Source organism: Hemitrygon akajei, chromosome 15, assembly GCF_048418815.1.
Source record: "Hemitrygon akajei chromosome 15, sHemAka1.3, whole genome shotgun sequence".
Classification (NCBI taxonomy): Eukaryota; Metazoa; Chordata; class Chondrichthyes; order Myliobatiformes; family Dasyatidae; genus Hemitrygon; species Hemitrygon akajei.
The window spans coordinates 29885849-29905867 of NC_133138.1; the positions used below are offsets into that span (position 1 = coordinate 29885849).

General features: G+C 42.7%; 1 protein-coding gene across 5 annotated transcripts in view; it reads right to left on the reverse strand.

Moving 5' to 3' along the window:
* The window catches only part of LOC140739245 (uncharacterized), a 107925-nt gene that overhangs the window by 13412 nt on the left and 74494 nt on the right, over positions 1 to 20019 (reverse strand). For 4 of the 5 annotated variants that reach the window (XM_073067373.1, XM_073067368.1, XM_073067372.1 and 1 more), the window contains 3 exons: positions 15485 to 15538; positions 6145 to 6188; positions 3571 to 4121 (listed from right to left, as the gene is read on the reverse strand). In XM_073067373.1, the coding sequence (XP_072923474.1) occupies positions 4053 to 4121; positions 6145 to 6188; positions 15485 to 15538 (167 nt within the window). In that variant the 3' untranslated portion in view covers positions 3571 to 4052. Of the gene's footprint in view, positions 1 to 3570; positions 4122 to 6144; positions 6189 to 15484; positions 15539 to 20019 lie in introns of those variants that run through there. The other variant, XM_073067371.1, reaches the window with a different exon arrangement.

Here is a 20019-nt window from a genome sequence, read left to right on the forward strand (position 1 = left end):
CTCCAGGCAGAGGAAAGGCGAGGCAAGGTGAGGCACCAGGCAGAGGAGAGGCGAGTTGAGGCTCCAGGCAGAGGAGAGGCAAGGCAAGGTGAGGTGCTAGGCAGAGGCGAGGTGAGGTGAGGCACCAGGCAGAGGAGAGGCGAGTCGAGGCTCCAGGCAGAGGAGAGGCAAGTCAAGGCTCCAGGCAGAGGAGAGGCGAGTCGAGGCTCCAGGCAGAGTCGAGGCGAGGCGCTAGGCAGAGGTGAGACAAGGTGACGCACCAGGCAGAGGTGAGGCGAGGCGCTAGGCAGAGGCGAGGTGAGGTGAGGCTCCAGGCAGAGGAGAGGTGAGGCAAGGTGAGGCACCAGGCAGAGGAGAGGCGAAGCGCTAGGCAGAGGCGAGGTGAGGTGAGGCACCAGGCAGAGGTGAGGTGAGTCGAGGCTCCAGGCAGAGGAGAGGTGAGTCGAGGCTCCAGGCAGAGGTGAGGCGAGGCGCTAGGCAGAGGTGAGGTGAGGTGAGGCGCTAGGCAGAGGTGAGGTGAGGTGAGGCACCAGGCAGAGGAGAGGCGAGTCGAGGCTCCAGGCAGAGGAGAGGTGAGTCGAGGCTCCAGAAAGAGGTGAGGCTCCAGGCAGAGGTGAGGCACCAGGCAGAGGTGAGGTGAGGTGAGGCTCCAGGCAGAGGAGAGGCGAGTCGAGGTCACAGGCAGTGGAGAGGCGAGTCGAGGCTCCAGGCAGAGGCGAGGCGAGTCGAGGCTCCAGAAAGAGGTGAGGCTCCAGGCAGAGGTGAGGCACCAGGCAGAGGCAGGGCAAGGCAAGGCAAGGCTCCAGGCAGGAAGGTGAAGGAAAGGGTTAGGACAGGAACAATCCAGCAACCAGAGGCTGAATCCTGAAGCTATTTATGAAGCCAGCCTGAACAAGAATCAGCTGCCTCAACAGAAACTGGGGAAACCTGGAAAACCTGGAATAAGGAATATGGACTGGACCGTGAACAAGAATTCGGATTTCATTGACCGGACCATGACACCAACAGAGGTGAAGTGGAAGAAAATCAGGAGACATTTCCTGAAATTGTCTTTATTCCAATTCTTTCTTAGGTTCTACCTTAAAGCCAAGGTTTGTAGAAGGATTAGTGAGCTGAAATTCTGTGGCGCCTGTAAAGGTGTATATTGATCTGGCAATGTTGGGTATGCCATCAAACATTTCATAAAATATTGCTACTTTGAAATTCTCAGACTTTGCATGCTACAGAATAAGCCTCACAGATTTTCATGGGGAAAGGCTTTTCCTTTGTGGTGTCCCCCACTGTAGTGTCATCACTGCTGTAAACGAAAGTGTGACCACAAAGTTGTGTGCAGCATATTTCAACAGTGCTTCGTTTCAGTCTTTAAAGTATCAATTTATGATATAATAAGTGTTTGCTGAACAGCTGACTCATCCAGGCTGAGGGCACGTTTGTGTTACTTTCACAAAGCTATATGAATCACTACCATTTCCTTGACAAATTGGCCAAAGTCCAAAGCATCAGTTTTTTTTCTAGTTAATCACATGATTTATTGGAATCAAGTTTATTATCACTGACATGTGTCATCAAATTTCCTGTTTCTTGGCAGCAGTATTGTGCAAGACATTAAACAAAATGCAGTTAGTCTATATCCATCACACTGAGCACTGGCGTTCCCCGGGGCTGTGTGTTCAGCTTGCTGCTGACACATGACTACACTGCTCGATCCACTTCAAACTGAATTATCAAATTCGCTGATGACACGCAATGGTTGGTCTCATCCACAATGACAATGAGATGGCATACAGGAGCAGGTAAAGTGGCTGGTAGATTGTTGCGGGCACCACAACTCGAGTCTCAACATGGAGAAGAACAAAGAGATGATTGTGGACTGAAGGAAGGTGCAGGTTGACCATTCCTCACTGCACATACCTGCTTTCTCAGAGCTCAGAGCACCACATTTCTGGGAGTGCATATAACAGACAATCTCACCTTGTCTCTCAACACCACCTCAAGAAAGTACAGCGGTTTCTCCATCTCCTGAGGAGATTGAGGCAAGTGAGGCTTCCATCTCATGTTGATTTGGTCTGCATTCCTTCTCAATAATACAAATTCTTTCTGGTCATGTTGCCCGGAATGGCATAAATTCTTACAATTATGGTCTAACTGGGGCTTGCCCACATTGTCCAACATTCACCTCTCCTTTACATTGACTGTTATTGGTGTTATTTACTGCCCCTCCACTCTTTTTATCAGCAACATACAGAGTTAACTCTATTCTGTTTTCAAAATCAGTGTTCTCAGTATTACACAATTGAATTGCCAGAAATTCCATTTCATGTTCTCAGACACAAGAAGGAACTGTGTCTGAGGCAAGTTTCACTTCTGCTGTTAAATCCAGTGACAGAAAGAGATAGTTTTCTCCATAGAAAACTAAAGTGATATAATCCAGACATTTAAAATGTAGAGAGTGAAGGAACTTGCAGGCATGGGGTTACTGCAGTTACCTTCCAAAAATGAAAATACTTTTTACATGCAAATTTTACCCCTGTGTTTTGAAATGGTAAACACTCAAGTCAGTCTAAATTAAATATAAGTACTCTCTGAATTGTCAGTTTAATTGGAATCATGCTCCTTCAAATACACTGGTTTATGCTTCTACAGAAATCACACTTCCCTCTGTCTTCTGCAGGTAAATTCTATTGTTTTCCAGGCAGCTAATCTGGCCATTCATCAAGGGGCCTCCATTGCTTCCCTTTACAAAATGCACTGTAATTATGCAATAAAGCCACTTTGTCAGTGAATTATAAGCATGCTACACATACTACCAAGGAGTGCAGTCATGTCATGCCTTCACCTGTGCGGCATTTCACTCCAAATCACTTAGAATCCTCATGAGGAATTATACCTGCTCGATAATACAAATATCTAATCTACCAATTATATGCCAGCAACTCAACAAATAAAAACATGTGGATATAGTCAAGAGGTTGAGTTGTTGTTCAGATGAAACATCAGAATGGGAAAGAAATGTGATTTACCTGTAAGTGACTTTGACTGGTACAAAAGACAAAAAAAAGCATCCAGTGACTGTCAGTTCTGTAGGTGAAAACACCTTGTTAATGCGAGAGATCAGAGGAGAATGGCCAGACCTGTTCAAGCTGACAGGAAGGCAACAGTAATTCAATAATCAAGTGTTACAAAAACGTTGTGCAGAAGAGCATCTCTGAATGCACAACATGTTAAACTTTGAAGTGAATGGAATATAGCAGCAGAAGATCATGAATATGCACTTAGTGGCCACTTTATTAGGTGCAGGAGGTACCTAATAACATGATCACTATATCACCATTCTTCCATTATCGCTGAATCAAAACCATGAACCTTCTTAGGAATATCAGAGAGTACCCTCACCTGTAGGAGCTCAATAATTCAAGAATGGACCACACCACCACCTTCCGCAGTTAGTGTTCAATGGATTTATCGTTTCAACAGCACACAGTAAATGATGAAGTCCATACAAAGCCCAGATTTGGTGGCAATAGGTTGGTGTCCTGTGAAGGACTAGAACTTTCAGCTTACCCTGTCATGTTTGATTTAAGTCATAACTGTTTGTCATGCCAAGTTTTGAAACATGAATGATTGGCTTTTATTTGCCATATATACATTAAAACATGAAGCAAAATGTGTTGTTTTGCATAAGCAACAACGTAGTCCAAGGATTGTGCTGGGGCAGCCTCAAGTATAGCCACACTTATGGCACCAATATAACATGCCCACGATTCATACCAGTTGTATTGATAATAAATGTGCCTGCACCATTTAATATATCTTGCATAATGAAGCTGTTTATTTCACATGATATCTGCAGAAACTGAAATAAAATGCTGAAATTGTATTCAGAGAAATGGTTCTCATTTGCCAGTCAGAAGCGATGATGAAATGATTGAATCTTTGAATTATGTCAACTCAGGGCAAATACATCAGTGAAAGTACATCATAAATCAAAAATATTAAAATAAATTCAAAATATACAACTTTCCACATGTTCCTTTCTGACCTTGGCAGAATATTCATGTAGGTTTTGTTGCTATCGGTGCATAGATAACAGATGAGGTATTTTGATTTGAAGAAGGCAGGTTCTGAATGAGAAAGAAATACCAATTACACTCAATGATCACTTCATCAGATACATCTGTTCATGAATACAAACATCCAATCAGCTGATCATGTGGCAGCAACTCAATGCATAAAAGCATGTAGACACGGTCCAGAGGTTCAGTTCAGATCAAACATGAGAATGAGGAATAAATGTGATCTGAGTGACTTCAATTGTTGGTGCCAGACAGGGTGGTTTGAGCATTTTAAAAACTGCTGATCTCTTGTGATTTTCACACTCAACAGTCTCTAGAGTTTAAAGTGAAAGGTGTGAAAAACTTTTAAAAAAGACATTAAGTGAGCAGCATTTCTCGGTGTGAAACTGTCTTGTTAATGACAGGTCAGTGGAGAATACCTCGACTGGCTCAAGCTGACAAAAAGGTGACAGTAACTCAAATACCGTAGATTCCGGACTACAGAGCACACCTGATTAAAAGCCGCAGGCTCTAATTTTAGAAATAAAATCAATTTTTTAATTGTAATGGCCGCACCGGATTTTAGGCCGCACCGCTACTTTTAAATATACATACGTATCGGTAACACAAATTACGTTGCATATACTTTTTTACTGAACAGCACGAACAACATTCCAATATCTCCTAGCGACTGGTAAAAATATATATACTGCAGCCTACCAGGAAAAGTTATTGATCGACTTTAACTTAAAAGCAGCATTTTCGCTCGGGTCTAATCGGGTCTGACGCGCTTGCGCAATGCGATCGGGTCTAATCGGGTCTGACGCGCTTGCGCAATGCGATCGGGTCTAATCGGGTCTGACGCGCTTGCGCATTGCGATCGGGTCTAATCGGGTCTGACGCGCTTGCGCAATGCGATCGGGTCTAATCGGGTCTGACGCGCTCGGGTCTTGCTTTTCTTCGAGTATTTTCCATGTTGATGAGGGTGAGTACAAATGACTGATTTACAATAATTTAATTGTGAAAGTGCGCTTGATTTATCGTACAATTTCATTGGACCTCTGTGAACTACTCATCAATTTTATTGGTCTACTGTTACGAGGCAAAATGTTTACGAGGCGGCATGAAAAAAAACCATGTATTAGCCGCCCTGGATTATAGGCCGCAGAGTTCAAAGCTGTTCAAAATGTGGGGAAAAAGTAGCGGCTTATAATCCGGAATCTACGGTAATCATACATTACAAAGATGGTTGTTCTTGGTGATTAGTAATGATAAGCTCCCACTACACATTATGTGCTCCCAAGAACATGCATGTCAAATAGTTTCTGACAACAATTCTGGCTACTAGTCTTCACGTGTGGCTTAGCTACTAAACCCGGCAGAACCGTTTCTACTAACAGGAGAATGGGTAATGGCAGATGACTTTCAACTTAAAACCGGTCACTTTGGACAGATGGGGCTTGTCAGCTGTGGTTGACAGCTCATTCAGGAGAAGGAAAACCATGATCTCAAGCCTCCACTGCCTTGTGGCTATACCCACTCATGGGGAAGGCTCCGGGAGTAAACCCCTAGGGAAATGTCTGGAGCTGGGGTTTCTAAGGCAGACCTATGTTAGGTTCAACACTGACCGGCAATCCCTCCAATGCAGCTGGTGCTAATCTGTATCAGTTCCTATTGTTCCTTTCGATTCAACAGCTGAGTAAAGCTGGGGGTGGGGGTGGGAGCATGCTGAATGGACAACAACTTGTTCTCCGTAGTGTAATCCTCTAGCTTACATATCAACTTTGACAGCCAGGACATTACATCCATGATCGACCCCAACCAATGGAGATCATCACAAAGGTCACTGAATCACTGAACGCAGGACACATTGAACCTTGAAGTGGATGAGCCACAGCAGCAGAAGGTCATGAAGACACACTCAGTGGCCACTTGATTAGGTGCAGAATGTACCTAATAAAGAGGACATTGAGTGTATATTTAAGCCAATTGCTCTTTTATCTGTTTAGATCATTAAAGAACTATATAAGTTTGCTTTGGAATTTCATATTTGCCAGATTTGGGATTTCCCCAACAGAACCAATGTACTTACAGTATCTGACACTTGATTGGAGGTTGGTCCTGCATGTCTCTCCCCTGTAATAATTGCAAACATCACAATTAAAAGATAACAGTGGTAGATCACACTGACAAAGGAAGTGAGAAATAGAATACAAATCTCCTAAACTGACTGCATCACTCTCCTCCTGACAAAAGATCAGTAAAACAATAACTTTGCTCGACTTATTCGATGAAACATATAATTGCTTGATGTAATTAGTTTAATCAACTTAAGTGGTAGGCCAAATTGGAAATGTTTGGGTATGGGCCGAGTACAGGCAGAGGGGCCTGGGCCCGAGAACATGACAAAGTGGCAGGGCCCGGGTTGAGAACGAGGAGTGACCTGATGCTGGTGCATGTGGGGAATGGCTTTAACTGGTGTGTTCATGTTGCAACAAGAGACAGAGATCAATGGCAACACGACAATATGTAGTGCTCAGTAGGGGGCGGGTGTCATTGCTCTAAAAGACAGATCCAAACATTACACTTCCTCCCTCTTTAGATTAAGGCAACATAAACATGTATACGTACAAAACATTCAATTTCTGTTTCATAACCCATATTTTAAATAAACATGCTTTCACAATAACAGTCCATAACTAACATAACAGTCCAATGTTTAGTCTATTGGGAGGTGCTCTGTCTCTTTAAGGATAGTGTCTCTGGACCTTTGGATTGGCATTAGGTTTGGTAGGTGTCTTGTCAATGATAACGATCTACTCATGTCTCTGGACCTATGGAATGGTATCTGGTTTAGAAGGTGCCTTGTCTAAGACAATTTTCACGGTTTCTGGTGTCATGTTGTTGTCAGTGACATCATCACTGTGAGGTAATAATTGTTTTTCTCATCGGATGCATTTGACTCAGGTGTGTTCTTCAGTTGAGCATCCAGTATCTAGTCCTCACAATGTCTCCATGTCTGATCTCCAACATCCACTGAGTACATCAATGATCCAGTTCTTATAGTAATCCTACTGGGTGTCCACTTATCTTCTCAGTAATCATACATTAGGAATTCCTGTCCAATCTCAAAGCTCTTTGCTGCTTCACTTAGCAACTAACTGAACTGTTTATTCTGCACTTCATTCCATAGATCTGGTTTCAGGAGGTCTATGCGAGATCTCAGATTCCTGTTCATGAACAACATTGCAATTGTTTGATTTGTCATTGCATGAACAGAGTTCTGATATATAAAAAGTAAGTTCTCCATCTTGTGCTGCCAAGACATGTCTTCCTTGTCCATTGCTTTAATGGACTTGAAGGTTTGGATAAACCTTTCAGCTAATCCATTTATGATGGGTGGTGAGGAGCTGAATTGAAATGTCTAATGCCATTTTGCTTCATGAACAGTTGGAATTTTTCTGATGTGCACTGTGGTCACTCACAATTTGTTCTGGTAAGCCATTTCTGGTGAAGTTAGTCCACAGAGCGGTCTTTGCAGAGGTGGTTGACTTCATTGGTATAACATAGAAACATAAAAAACCTATAGCACAATAAAGGCCCTTTGGTCCACAATGCTGAGCCAAACATGCACTTATTTTAGAAATTACCTAGGGTTACCCATAGCCCTCAATTTTTCTAAGCTCCATGTACCTATCCAATAGTCTCTTAAGAGACCCTATTGTATCTGCCTCCACCACCATTGCCGGCAGCCCATTCCACGCACTCACCATTCTCTGTGTAAAAAACTTACTCCTGACATTTCCTCGGTACCTACTTCCAAGCACCTTAAAACTGTGCCCTCTCACGTTAGCTATTTCAGCCCTGGGAAAAGCTTCTGACTATCCATATTATCATCGACCCTCATCATCTTATACACCTCTATCAGGTTACCTCTCATTCTCTGTCACTCCAAGTAGAAAAGGCCGAGTTCAATCAATCTATTCTTGTAAGGCATGCTCACCAATCCAGGCAACATCCTTGAAAATCTCCTTTTCACCCTTTCTATAGTTTTCACACCCTTCCTAGGGGCCAAGGTAGAAGCATTCATGTCGCAACCCTGTTTCAACCAGTTCTACCACCACCATGCGCAGCAAGTAGTGTATTCAACATTTTTGTACCATTGATTTGATCATGCCTGAAGACAGAGGTCGCCGACGCCAGAAACATCCTCAGTTCATTATGCAACGAGTTGCTGTATGATGTCCTCTGCCTGCAGGAGACACACAGAGGAAGCGAAAACCACCACCTAAAAATACCAGGAATGATCCTGGTTATTGAAAGACCTCATCGACAATATGGCAGTGCTGTATTTGTTAGAGCTGGTTCAGTCGTAGAAGGCACTTCTAAAACAGGAGGACAACATTGAAATTCTAACTGTAGAGCTGAGCAAAGTAGCAGTGACCTCAGTGTACAAGCCACCGGGCACAGATTTCATCTTCTCCAACCCTGCATCCAACCTGCACAGTTAAACACAGATCATCAAGGGAGACTTTAATAGCCACAGTACCCAATGGAGGTACAAGCAGTTTAACAACGATGGAGAAGCAGTCGAAGAATGGATGGATGCTAACCAGCTTAGTCTCATCCACGATCCTAAATTGCCATAGTGCCCGCTGGAAGTGCAGTTATAACCCAGATCTTGCCATTGTCAGCAACAACGTCGCTGGACGCTGCAAGAAGCTCGTCACAGACCCAATACCACAGTCACTGGACTGTCCTATTGGTATTCAGATAAATGCAGCAGGGTGACCAACCGTCGTACCATTCAAAAGGCGCTTCAACTAGAAGAAAACCGATTGGAATGGGTTCACGAGTACTTGATCATAAGGATAAATGTATTAAACCACTACCTGAGCACTACAACCTGTTTGCAAAAGCTGTCCAGAAAACAGCCAAAAGGAAGATCCCCAAAGTTTGTAGAGCACACTACATCCCTGGTCTCACCAAAGAGAATGCTGAACTCTACAGGGAGTATGTCTTAATATTTGAATTTGACCCCTTCTCAGAGGAAACAATAACTGCCAGTGAGAGGGTGATGTTAAAAATCTCTCAAGAGCATCAAAACACCGGGAACACCTTGATAAAGATAACAGATCTTACAAAAAACAGCAAGAAGGTATGGTCTCTCACACGCAAACTTTCCCAAGAAAGCTGCCCACCTTCCCAATGTGTCTGTTAACCAAGTTGCACACCAGTTGCTCCTAAATGGAAAAACCAACAAGAAACAACCAAGGGCAAAACTAGCTAGGAAGAGGTACAGCAATGACCCTGGCTTCACTGGACCATTCACAACGGAAAAGCTGGAAATTGGTATATCCAGTCTAAAACACGGGAAAGCAATTGGTCTTGACAACATAGCATCGGAGCAGATAAAGCATTTTAGACAGCAAGAAAAGAAATGGCTCCTACAATTGTTTAACCACTGTCTGGCAACAAACAAGCTACCTAATATTTGGCAGAAGTCACGTGTAATAGCACTATTAAAGCCCAGAAAAGATCCCTCAGATCCGAAGAGTTTTTGGCCAATCTCACTGCTTTGCCACATCAATAAGCTGTTTGAACACCTGGTACTCAATAGGATAGTACCAACTGTAGGTGAGAAGATCATTCCAGAGCAAGCAGGTTTCTGCCCCGGCAAATCAACAACAAGCCAACTGCTCAATCTCACACAATATATCAAAGATATATCAAAGAGCAAGGGATGGTAACAGGTGCTGTTTTTGTAGACTTGTCAGCAGCTTATGATACAGTGAACCATAGACATCTCCTTTGCAAGATCCTGGAGATGACAAGAGATATTCACTTAACAGAGCTATTAGCAAGCTTGCTTCAGAATCGCGGTTTTATGTTGAACTAGGTGGGAAGCACAGCAGGTGGTGTATTCAGAAGAATGGTCTTCCTCAGGGAAGTGTGCTTGTACTGCTGCTATACAACATCTACATGAATGTCCAACCTATAGATGATGTCACACACCATTTTATATATGCTGATGACTTACGCATCACTGCCCAAAGCACAGATTTTAACATCGTGGAGAAAACGCTTTCTGAGGCCTTGGAGGGACTAACATCCTACTATGAAGAAAATCACCTCTGCGCAAACCCATCACAGATGCAAGTTTGTGCATTCCACCTCAGGAACCGTGAAGCCAAACGACAGCTTAAAGTAACCTGGTGTGGAGCAACACTGACGCATTGCAAGCACCCTGTCTATTTAGGAGTCACCCTTGACAGATGCCTCACTTTGAAGAACCACTTCAATAAGACAAAGGCAGAAGTGAGCGCACAAAACAACATCCTGAATAAGCTCACTAACACAAAATGAGGAGCAAGCTCGAAAACATTGTGAGCCAGTGTCACTTGCGCTTTGCTTTTCCACTGACAGATACGCCTGCCCTGCATGGGAAAGGTCTACTCATGCTAAGAAGATGGATGCCGTTCTGAATGCAAGCTGTTGTTTAAAACCAACAAACACCAACAGCCTATATATCCTGGTGGGTATCGCTCCCCCGATATAAGAAGAACGGTAGCCAGCAAGAAATAACGACTCCATCAAACATCAGATGAGAGGCACCCTCTACATGGTCAAACACCTGCACCCAGCCACCTAATGTCAAGGAAGAGCTTCATGAACAGTGATGTTCCACTACAATAAACCCCATCTGAAGCCTGCATCGCCTTGTGGAAAGACCAGCTTGCCAGTCTCAAACAACCCCGAATGATGGAAATTCCACCGGATGAAAGCCTTACCCCAAGAGCTAACTGCAACTGGGCAACCTGGAAGTGCCTTAACAGACTGGTGTAGGTCGTTCAAAGGTGTCACTAAGCAAATGGGCATATACAAGCAGCCCGACAACTTGTGAATGTGGAACTGAGCCAAATCTATGCAACATCTCCTGCAATGCCCATCGCTAGAGGAACCCTGTACTGTTGCAGATCTTGCCAAATTCACCAACAAAGCACAAAAATGTGTCCAGTTCTGGCTTGGCCATGTAGAGTCTTTCTGTGGACAAGATAAGAAGAAGATACCCTTCCTGTAGTGAGGTGAACAGATCTGAGCACAATACTCCAAGTGGGGCCTGACCAGGGTCCTAAATAGCTGTAACATTACCTCTCGACTCTTGAACTCAATCCCACAGTCGATGAAGGCTAATACACAGTATGCCTTCTTAACCACGCAGTCAACCGGCACAGCAGCTTTGAGTGTCCAATGGATTCGGACCCCAAGATCCCTCTGATCCTCCATGCTGTCAAGAGTCTTACCATTAATACTATATTCTGCTATCATATTTGACCTACCACAATGAACGACTTCACACTTATCTGGGTTGAACTCCAGCTACCACTTCTCAGCCCAGTTTTGTATCCAACCAATGTCCCACTGTAAACTCTCACAGCCCTCCATGCTATCCACAACACCCCCAGATTTTGTGTCATCAACAAACGTACTAACCCATCCCTCTACTTCATCATACAGACATTTATAAAAATCACAAAGAGAAGGGGTCCCAGAACAGATCCCTGAGGCACACCACTGTTTACCAATCTCCATGCAGAATATGACCTGTCTACAGCCACTCTTTGCCTTCTGTGGACAATCCATTTCTGGATCCACAAAGCAAGGTTCCCTTGGATCCCATGCCTCTTTACTTTCTCAGTAAATTTTGCATGGGGTACCTTGTCAAATGCATTGCTGAAATCCATATACACTACATCTACTGCTATACCTTCATCAATGTGTTTAGTCATATCATAAAATTCAATCAGGCTCGTAAGGCATGACCTGTCTTTGACAAAGCCATACTGTCTATTCCTAATCATATTATGTCTCTCCAGATGTTCATAAATCCTGCCTTTCAGTATCTTCTCCATCAATTTACCAACCACTGAAGTAAAACACACTGGTCTAGAATTTCCTGGGCTATCTCTACTCCCTTTCTTAAATAAGGGAACAACATCTGCAACCCTCCAATCCTCCGGAACCTCTCCTGACCCATTGGTGATGCAAAGATCATTGGCAGAGGCTCAGCAGTCTTCTCCCTTGCCTCCTACATTGTCTGGGGTACATCTCATCCGGTCCCAGTAACTTATCGAACTTGATGCTTTCCAAAACCTCCAGCACATCTTCTTTCTTAATGTCCATATGCTCAAGGTTTTCAGTCTGCTGTAAGTCATCCCTACAATCGCCAAATTCCATTTCCATAGTGAATACTGAAGCAAAGTATTCATTAAGTACCATGACTATCTCATCTGGTTCCATACATGCTTTTCCACTTAACACTTGATTAGTCCCATTCTCTCACGTCTTATCCTCTTTCTCCTCACATACAAGGAGTGATTGATAACTTTGTGGCCTAAGGTAGAAGGAGTCAATTTTAGAAAACCTAGCACATTTATTTTTCAACATAGCCCCCTCCAACATTTACACACTTAGTCCAGTAGTCATGGATCATATGGATCTTGGATGTCCAGAAAGTGTCGACTGTAGGGGTGATTGATAAGTTTGTGGCCTAAGGTAGAGGGAGATGAGTTATACAGCTCTCATTACATGCACATGCAGTTCAACTCTTGGAGTGATTATGCAGAAAGTTTGAAGTTAATAACTCATCAGTTAATAACTCAACAGGGGTGATTGATAAGTTTGTGGCCTAAGGTAGAAGGATATGAGTTATTAACCAAACTTTCTGCATAATCACTCAAAGAGTTGACCTGCATGTACAATTTGGGTACCTGTAGCACTGCTTCAGTCTTCTCTTGTGACTTACATAAGCCATGCTTGTCAATGACATGTCCACAATAGGAGATCTCATTCTTGACAAACAGACGTTTCCCTCTATTTGCACACAGACCGTACTCACTCAGCCTGGTAAGCTCTTTACCAAGCTCTGGAGATGCCCTTCATCATTTTTGCCAGTCACAATGATGTCATCAAGGTAACATTGTGTTCCTGGGACATCTTGGAACACTTGCTCCATTGCTCTTTGCCAAATTGTTGGAGCTGATGCGATGCCAAAAATGAAACAATTATACTGCAACAGTCCCTTGTGAGTGTTGATTGTGAGGAACTTCCTGCTTAACTCCTCAATCTCCATTTGCAGACAGGTTGTGACAAGTCAATCTTTGAAAATCTCTCATCGCCTGCCAACGATGCAAATGTGTCTTCTATATGTGTCAGGGGATACTACACAGTGTGCAGCACAGGGATGATGCTCACTTTGAAGTCCCCACATATGGGAACTGCTCTGGCCTTCCCTTTCTTCATCACCGGGACAATAGATGTGGCTCAATCACTCCACTCAACCTTGGAGAGAATGCCAGATGCCTCCAAGCTCTGAAGTTCAACATCCACTTGAGAACATAATGCATAAGGCACCAGATGCACTTTATGTAATCTTTGTGTTTCTGTTTTATCCAGTTCAATTCTCTGAGTTTACCAATCCCCATCTCAAACATGTTCTCATTAGCACTAAGCGGCAGTGCCAATCTCTGGTTGATGCCACCATCTTTCCTGCTGATGTCACACTGAGAGCTTTGATTGAGTGCCAGTCTCATTGGATTTTTCTCAACCATTCACATCTGAGAAGTGTTGGCCCTCCACTTTTCAATACATAGAGATCTAACTGCTGTGTTTGTCCTCCATACATCACCTTCACTTTCAGTTTGCCTTTGGGGGACACTTCTTTGCCTGTATAGGTCTTTGGTATCACTGAGGTCTTCTCTAATGGTATCATAGAAAACAGTGTGTTGTAGTCAGCCTCTGGAATTATAGACAAATCTGACACAGTATCCACTGCCATTTTCATTTCTACACCAGGTACATCTATTATGATCCAGATGATTGTGTGTTTTGCTTCAGTTATGCAACACAGTTCTTGGCATTACAATTCACCTTTGTCAGACTCTATATTGTCTGATTCTGCTTTACGTTTGATAACTTTAGGCAATTGTTTAGTTTTTAAGAGTTTTCACTCAATTGTGCTTTTTGTCTGCCTTGCACGCTCTCTTTATGTGACTTTGTCTGTGATGCTTTCTGCAGACTTTTTCTTTGAACTAACAGTCATTTGCATCATGGGAAGATTTGCCACATCAATAACATCTTAGGCTTTTTGTACCTTTCAGGGACATTTTGTGCATTTCACAATCTAACCTCCCTTTCTGTAATTCTGCTACATCCTTTGTTGCAGTCTTTAACAATATTGGAATGGTCAATGTCTGTTCTAAGGTTAGATCTCTTTCTGCCAGTAGCCTCGTTTGAGTGCTCTGACTATGCATGCCACATACAAACCTAATCTTTAACATATCAGAAATCCCATCTCTGAAGTGACAGTTTGCACAGTTCTGCAATGTATTCAGAAAGGCTTTTATCTTTTGAATGGTTCCTTTTGTAAAATCTAAATCTCTCAGCTACTACACAATGGTTTAGGGCTCAAGTGATTTTGTAAAATTTGTAACAATTTCACTGAACATCTTGCTTGCTGGCTTTTCAAGGGCTATTAGGTTGCGCAAGAGACCGTGTGTTCTTGGGTTTGTTAAGCTAAGAAGTGCAGGGGCATTCGCACTTTGTTTGAATTACGATACAGCTCACCCTCTTGACATACGACTCCAAGCCTTCATTAGTACTATCAAATTTGTTAACTTTTGCGACTAATGCCATGGCCATGTTATTTTCACCTAAAGTTCAGTGTGTCTTTCACTGTTACACGTGTTCCTATGCTAGCATCCATGATGGTTTTCTCAGGCTGTTTAACTCTTGCTGCTTTGTCCCGTAACTGTCAGTGTGGTTCATGATATTTCCCGACATTCAGGTTCGCACTTGTCACCAGTTTGTTGTGTCTGTGCACAACGACATATCAAATACATGAAAGCGCAGACATGGGAGGTGGTTTTAACTGGTGTATTCATATTGCAGAGAGAGAGAGAGAGAGAGAGAGAGAGAGAGGGAGCAATGTGTATGTGTAGACAACAGCACATGCAGAGACAACAGATCAATACACATTGCTAAGATGGGGGTGTCATAGCTCTAAAAGACATAGATTCAGACATTAGATGAGTCATTGTACAAATTCAGAGTTGTGCTGACTGACTTTCTGTGTCCTCTGAGGACACAAATGTGCCTTGAGTTAGCACCTGACCAGCAACAACACTGAACTGTTGTGTTGCAATATCAGTCCAGATGTTTGTGCTCATATCTGTGGAGGGAGACCGGACCTGCACAGAGAAGGCTGGGTTATGGACTGAGCCTCAGCTGACTGTCCCACAGTGTGTTAATGGGGTGAGCGAGGAGCTTTACCCCAGGACTGCCATATCAGGGGTTTAAAGAGTTTCAGGGTCATCACTAACAATCATCATTCTGATACGAAAAGTATTTAAAAATTCAAACAATTTTATCACCTGGTGCATTTTTCTTGAAGCAGATGGATCCATAATGAATATTTTCCTCTGTGTCTGCAGGGACAAAATAGAAACAAAGATAATAAAGATAAAAATTAGCTTTATTTGTTCATGAACATCAAAACATTGAAACATGCAGTGAAATGTATTGTTTGTGTAAACAACTAACACAGTCCGAGGTTGTGCTGGTGGCAGCCTGCAAGTGTTGTCATGCTTTCCACACCACATAACTTGCCCACAACTTCCCAACCATGACCATAGTCTTTGGAATGTGGGAGATAAACTGGAGCAACCAGAGAAAGCCTACACAGTGATGGGAAGAAAGTACAAACTCCTTACAGACAGCATCAGAACTGTGCCCAAACACCGGTGCTGTAAAGTGTTACACTAATCACTATACTACCATGTTGCCCCAATTGATTTGAGTTTGTTCTATCTGCTGAGTTCCTCCTGCAGTTAGTTTTATTGTTCCACACATTTACATCTTGTGTCTACAAGGAATTTGCATCTGTATCAGGAGGCATTAACATACGAATCAAGTAATGGATTAATTCCAAACTGGAAACATCACTGTTCAGTAAGATCAAAGTACTTAATGCATCAAATGTATCAAATCAGCGAGGATTGTGTTGAGCAGTGTGCAAGTGTCATCACTCTTCCGGTGCCAACATAGCATTCCCACAACTTACAAACCCTAACCTGTACATCTTTAGAACGTGGGAGGAAATCAGGGCACATGAGGAAACCCATGTGGTCACAGAGAGAACATGCAAACTCCCGAGAGTCAGTGGTGGGATTTGAACCCTATTCTTACTGCTCATGCTATAAAGCACTGTGTTAATCAGTACACTACTGCGGTGTTATGTTGACACTGCAACATAGCAACCTAGAAGGCACAGATTCAGAATAGTGGGACATCCATTTAGAACAGAGATGAGGAGGAATTTCTTCAGCCAGAGAGTGGTGAATCTGTGGTATTCTTTGCTGCAGGCAGCTGTGGAGGCAGTCATTGGGTATATTTAAGGCAGAGCTTGAGAGGTTCTTGTTTAGTCAGGGCATGAAGGGTTACCAGGAGAAGGCAGGAGTTTGGGGCTGAGACGGAAATGGATCAGCTATGTTGGAAAGGCAGATCATACTCAGTGACCCAAATGTTCTAGTTCTGCTCCTATAGCTTGTGGTCTTACGGTCTAACACAGATTGTTTCGCTCCATATTTATTATAACATGGCTAACTCAACTCTTATTTTCTCTGGTTTCATTCAGCCACTTCTCTCACCACTGTCCTGATTTTATTTCCACAGTGTAAATAGTTCTGCAGTATGTAAACACTGCATGTGTGACCCTGGATAATAGATGTTGCGAATCTGTATGGTCACATGGTCTCATGGAGAATTTGGGTTCATTCAAATTGTATTCTCTGGAATTTAGAAGAATAAGAGTTCAGATGGAAAACAACAGAATCCCAACAAAGTGGATGCAGAAAGGATGTTTCCTACAGTGGAGAGTCCAAGACAGGAGTCATTCTGGACTGAATTAGGGAATTCCCAGACAACAATGAGCCAGGTGAATTCTCCACTGGTTGATGCCAAATCATTAAATATAATCATGGACTTAGATTTGGGCTAGATTGATTAAATAATTTAAGGAGAAGGCTGGAAATTGGAAAAAGATTTTTCACATGAAAATTATCAGTGTGGTCTGATTTATTAAAAAATATTTCAGATTTTTCAAGACAGACTGTTCTATTGTTCTTGCATATTCAGAAATATCACCTAATTTCTGGAGAAAGCAATATTGTCTAATATGGCATGGTCACACTACACTGACACTTTGACTGATCATATTCAGTGATTCCAGAGACATTGAAGTACTGCTGAAATGTGGTGGAGGTATTGAATAGTGGATGAGATCTCATGAAGTGGATGGTCACCTTTTAGAACACAAGGATTGTGGACTCGTTCTGCAGCCACCAACCATGCTGTCCATTTACCAGAAGTGTGATCACATCGTCTGTGTTTATTGATTGATTGAGATACAATGTGGAATTGGTCCCTCTGGCCCTTTGAGTCACGTCCCCCAGCAGCCTCCTGATTTAATCTGAGCCTAATCATGGAACAATTTATAATGACCAATTAACCTACCAACCAGTACTTTGTTGGACTGTAGGAGTAAACCAGAGCACCTGGAGGAAACACACATGGTCATAGGGTAAACGTACAAACTCCCTACAGACAGTGGCGTAATTTGCACCCAGACCGTCTGTATAGTAAACTGCTGTGCTAATCACTACACTATGTTGTGGTTTATCTATTTTTATGTCTTAACCATAATGGCCCAGTGAAAATTGGACTGTTGTAGAATGCAGAGTGAGCCCTGTGTTGTAGGAACAAGACTGGGAGTGAGTGAAGCGTAGTCAACACTAAACAGGGCATTGGATTGATCAGTCAGTTTCGTGCTTGAAATTCAGTTCCTCTAAATGTAAACTTTAATCGCAAACCTGCAAACCTGAACTTTGACATTGTCTTTGTTTGCACCTCGGGATTTGTTACTCAATTAATATCACTGTGTGCACAGTACTAGGTCTGCAATTGGATCCTTACTCCAGTGCCCTGACAATTCCACAGATTCACCACTCTTTAGCTAAGAGAATTCCTCCTTACTTCTGTTCTAAAAGGTCGCTCCTCAATTTTGAAGCTGTTCCCTCTAGTTCTGGACACAGCCACCAAAGGAAACATCCTCTCCACATCCACCTTATCTGGTCCTTTCAACATCTGGTAGGTTTCAGTGAGATCCTCCTATATTCTACTAAATTCTAGTGAGTATAGGCCCACATCTGCCAAATGCTCCTCATATGTCAATCCCTTCATTCCTGGAAACATTCTCATGAATCTCCTCTGGACTCTCTCCAATGACAACACATCCTTTCCGAGATATGAAGCCCCAAACTGCTGACAAGACTCCAAGTGCAGCCTGACTAGTGTCTTATAAAGTGGAGTCTTATGGAGTGTCTTATTATCTCCTTGTTTTTATATTCTATTCCCCTCAAAATAAATATCAACACTGAATTTGTCTTCTTTACCATACACTCAACCTGTGAATTGACCTTCTGGGAGTCCTGCATGAGGACTCCTAAGACCCTTTGCATGTCTGATCTTTGAATTTTCTCCCCATTTAGATAATAGTCTACACTATTGTTCCTGTTACCAAAATGCATTATACATTTCCCAACACTGTATTTCATCTGCCACTTTTTTGCCCATTCTTCCAATTTGTCTAAATCCTGCTGCAATTGCATTGCTTCCTCAGCACTACCTACCCCTCCACCTATCCTCGTATCATCTGCAAACATTGCCACAAAGTCAACAATTCCACCACTAAATCATTGACAAATTATGTGAAAAGTAGCAGTCCCAATACTGAACCCTGAAGGACATCACTAGTCACTGGCATCCAACCCCACTCACTGCCTCCAGCCTGTTAGCCATTCCTCTATCCATGCCAGTATCTTCCCTGTAATGTCATGGGATTTTATCTTGTTAAGCAGCCTCATGTGAGGCACTTTATCAAATGTCTTCAGAAGATCTAAGTAAATTACATCCATAACCTCTCCTTTGTCCATCCTGTTTGTTACTTCCTCAAAGAATTCTAACAGATCTGTTAGGCAAGATTTCCTTTCACAGAAACCATGCTGACTTTGACTTTTTATTACCTGTCTCCAAGTACCCCAAAACCCCCTCCTTAATAATAGACTCCAATACTTTCTCAACCACTGAGGTTAGGCTAACTGGCCTAGAGTTTCCTCTCTTTTGTATTTCTCCCTTCTTAAAGAGTGGAGTGACATTTGTAATTTTCCACTCCCCTCGGAACATGTCAGAATCAAGTGATTCTTGAAAGATCATGACTAGTGCATCCGTTAGTTCTTCAGCAACCTCTTTTAGGACTTTGGGATGTAGTCCATCTGATCAAAGTGACATCCACTTTAAGACCTTTCAGTTTGCCTCGCACTTATTCCTTTGTTATAGCAAGAACACTCACTGCTCCTCTGGCATGCAGCTAGTGTCTTCCACAGTAAAGACTGAAGCAAAATGGTTATTAAGTTCATTTACCTTTTCTTTGTCCTCCATTACTACCTCACCAGCATCATTTAAAAGTGGTTCAATATCAACTCTCTCTATAAAGGAAAAATACTTTTCATATCCTGCTTTATATTATCGGCTAGTTTTCTCTCATGTTTCATCTTTTTCCTTTTTATAGCTTTCTTAGTTGTCTTTTGTTGTATTTGAAAAGCTTCCCTGTCATTCAACTTCCCGTAAACCTCAGCTCCCTCTGTTCTGCCATCATCCCCACCAGTATCCCCATCCTATCCATCTGGACAAGCTCCTCTTTCGTGTCTTTGTAATTTCTTTCATTCCATTGCAAAACAAATACATGTGCCTTATTCTTTTCCATCTCAAATTGCGCTTTCAAATCAATCATATTGTGCTCATTGCCTCCTTAGGGTTGCTTTTACTTTAAGCTGACTAATATCTGGGTTCT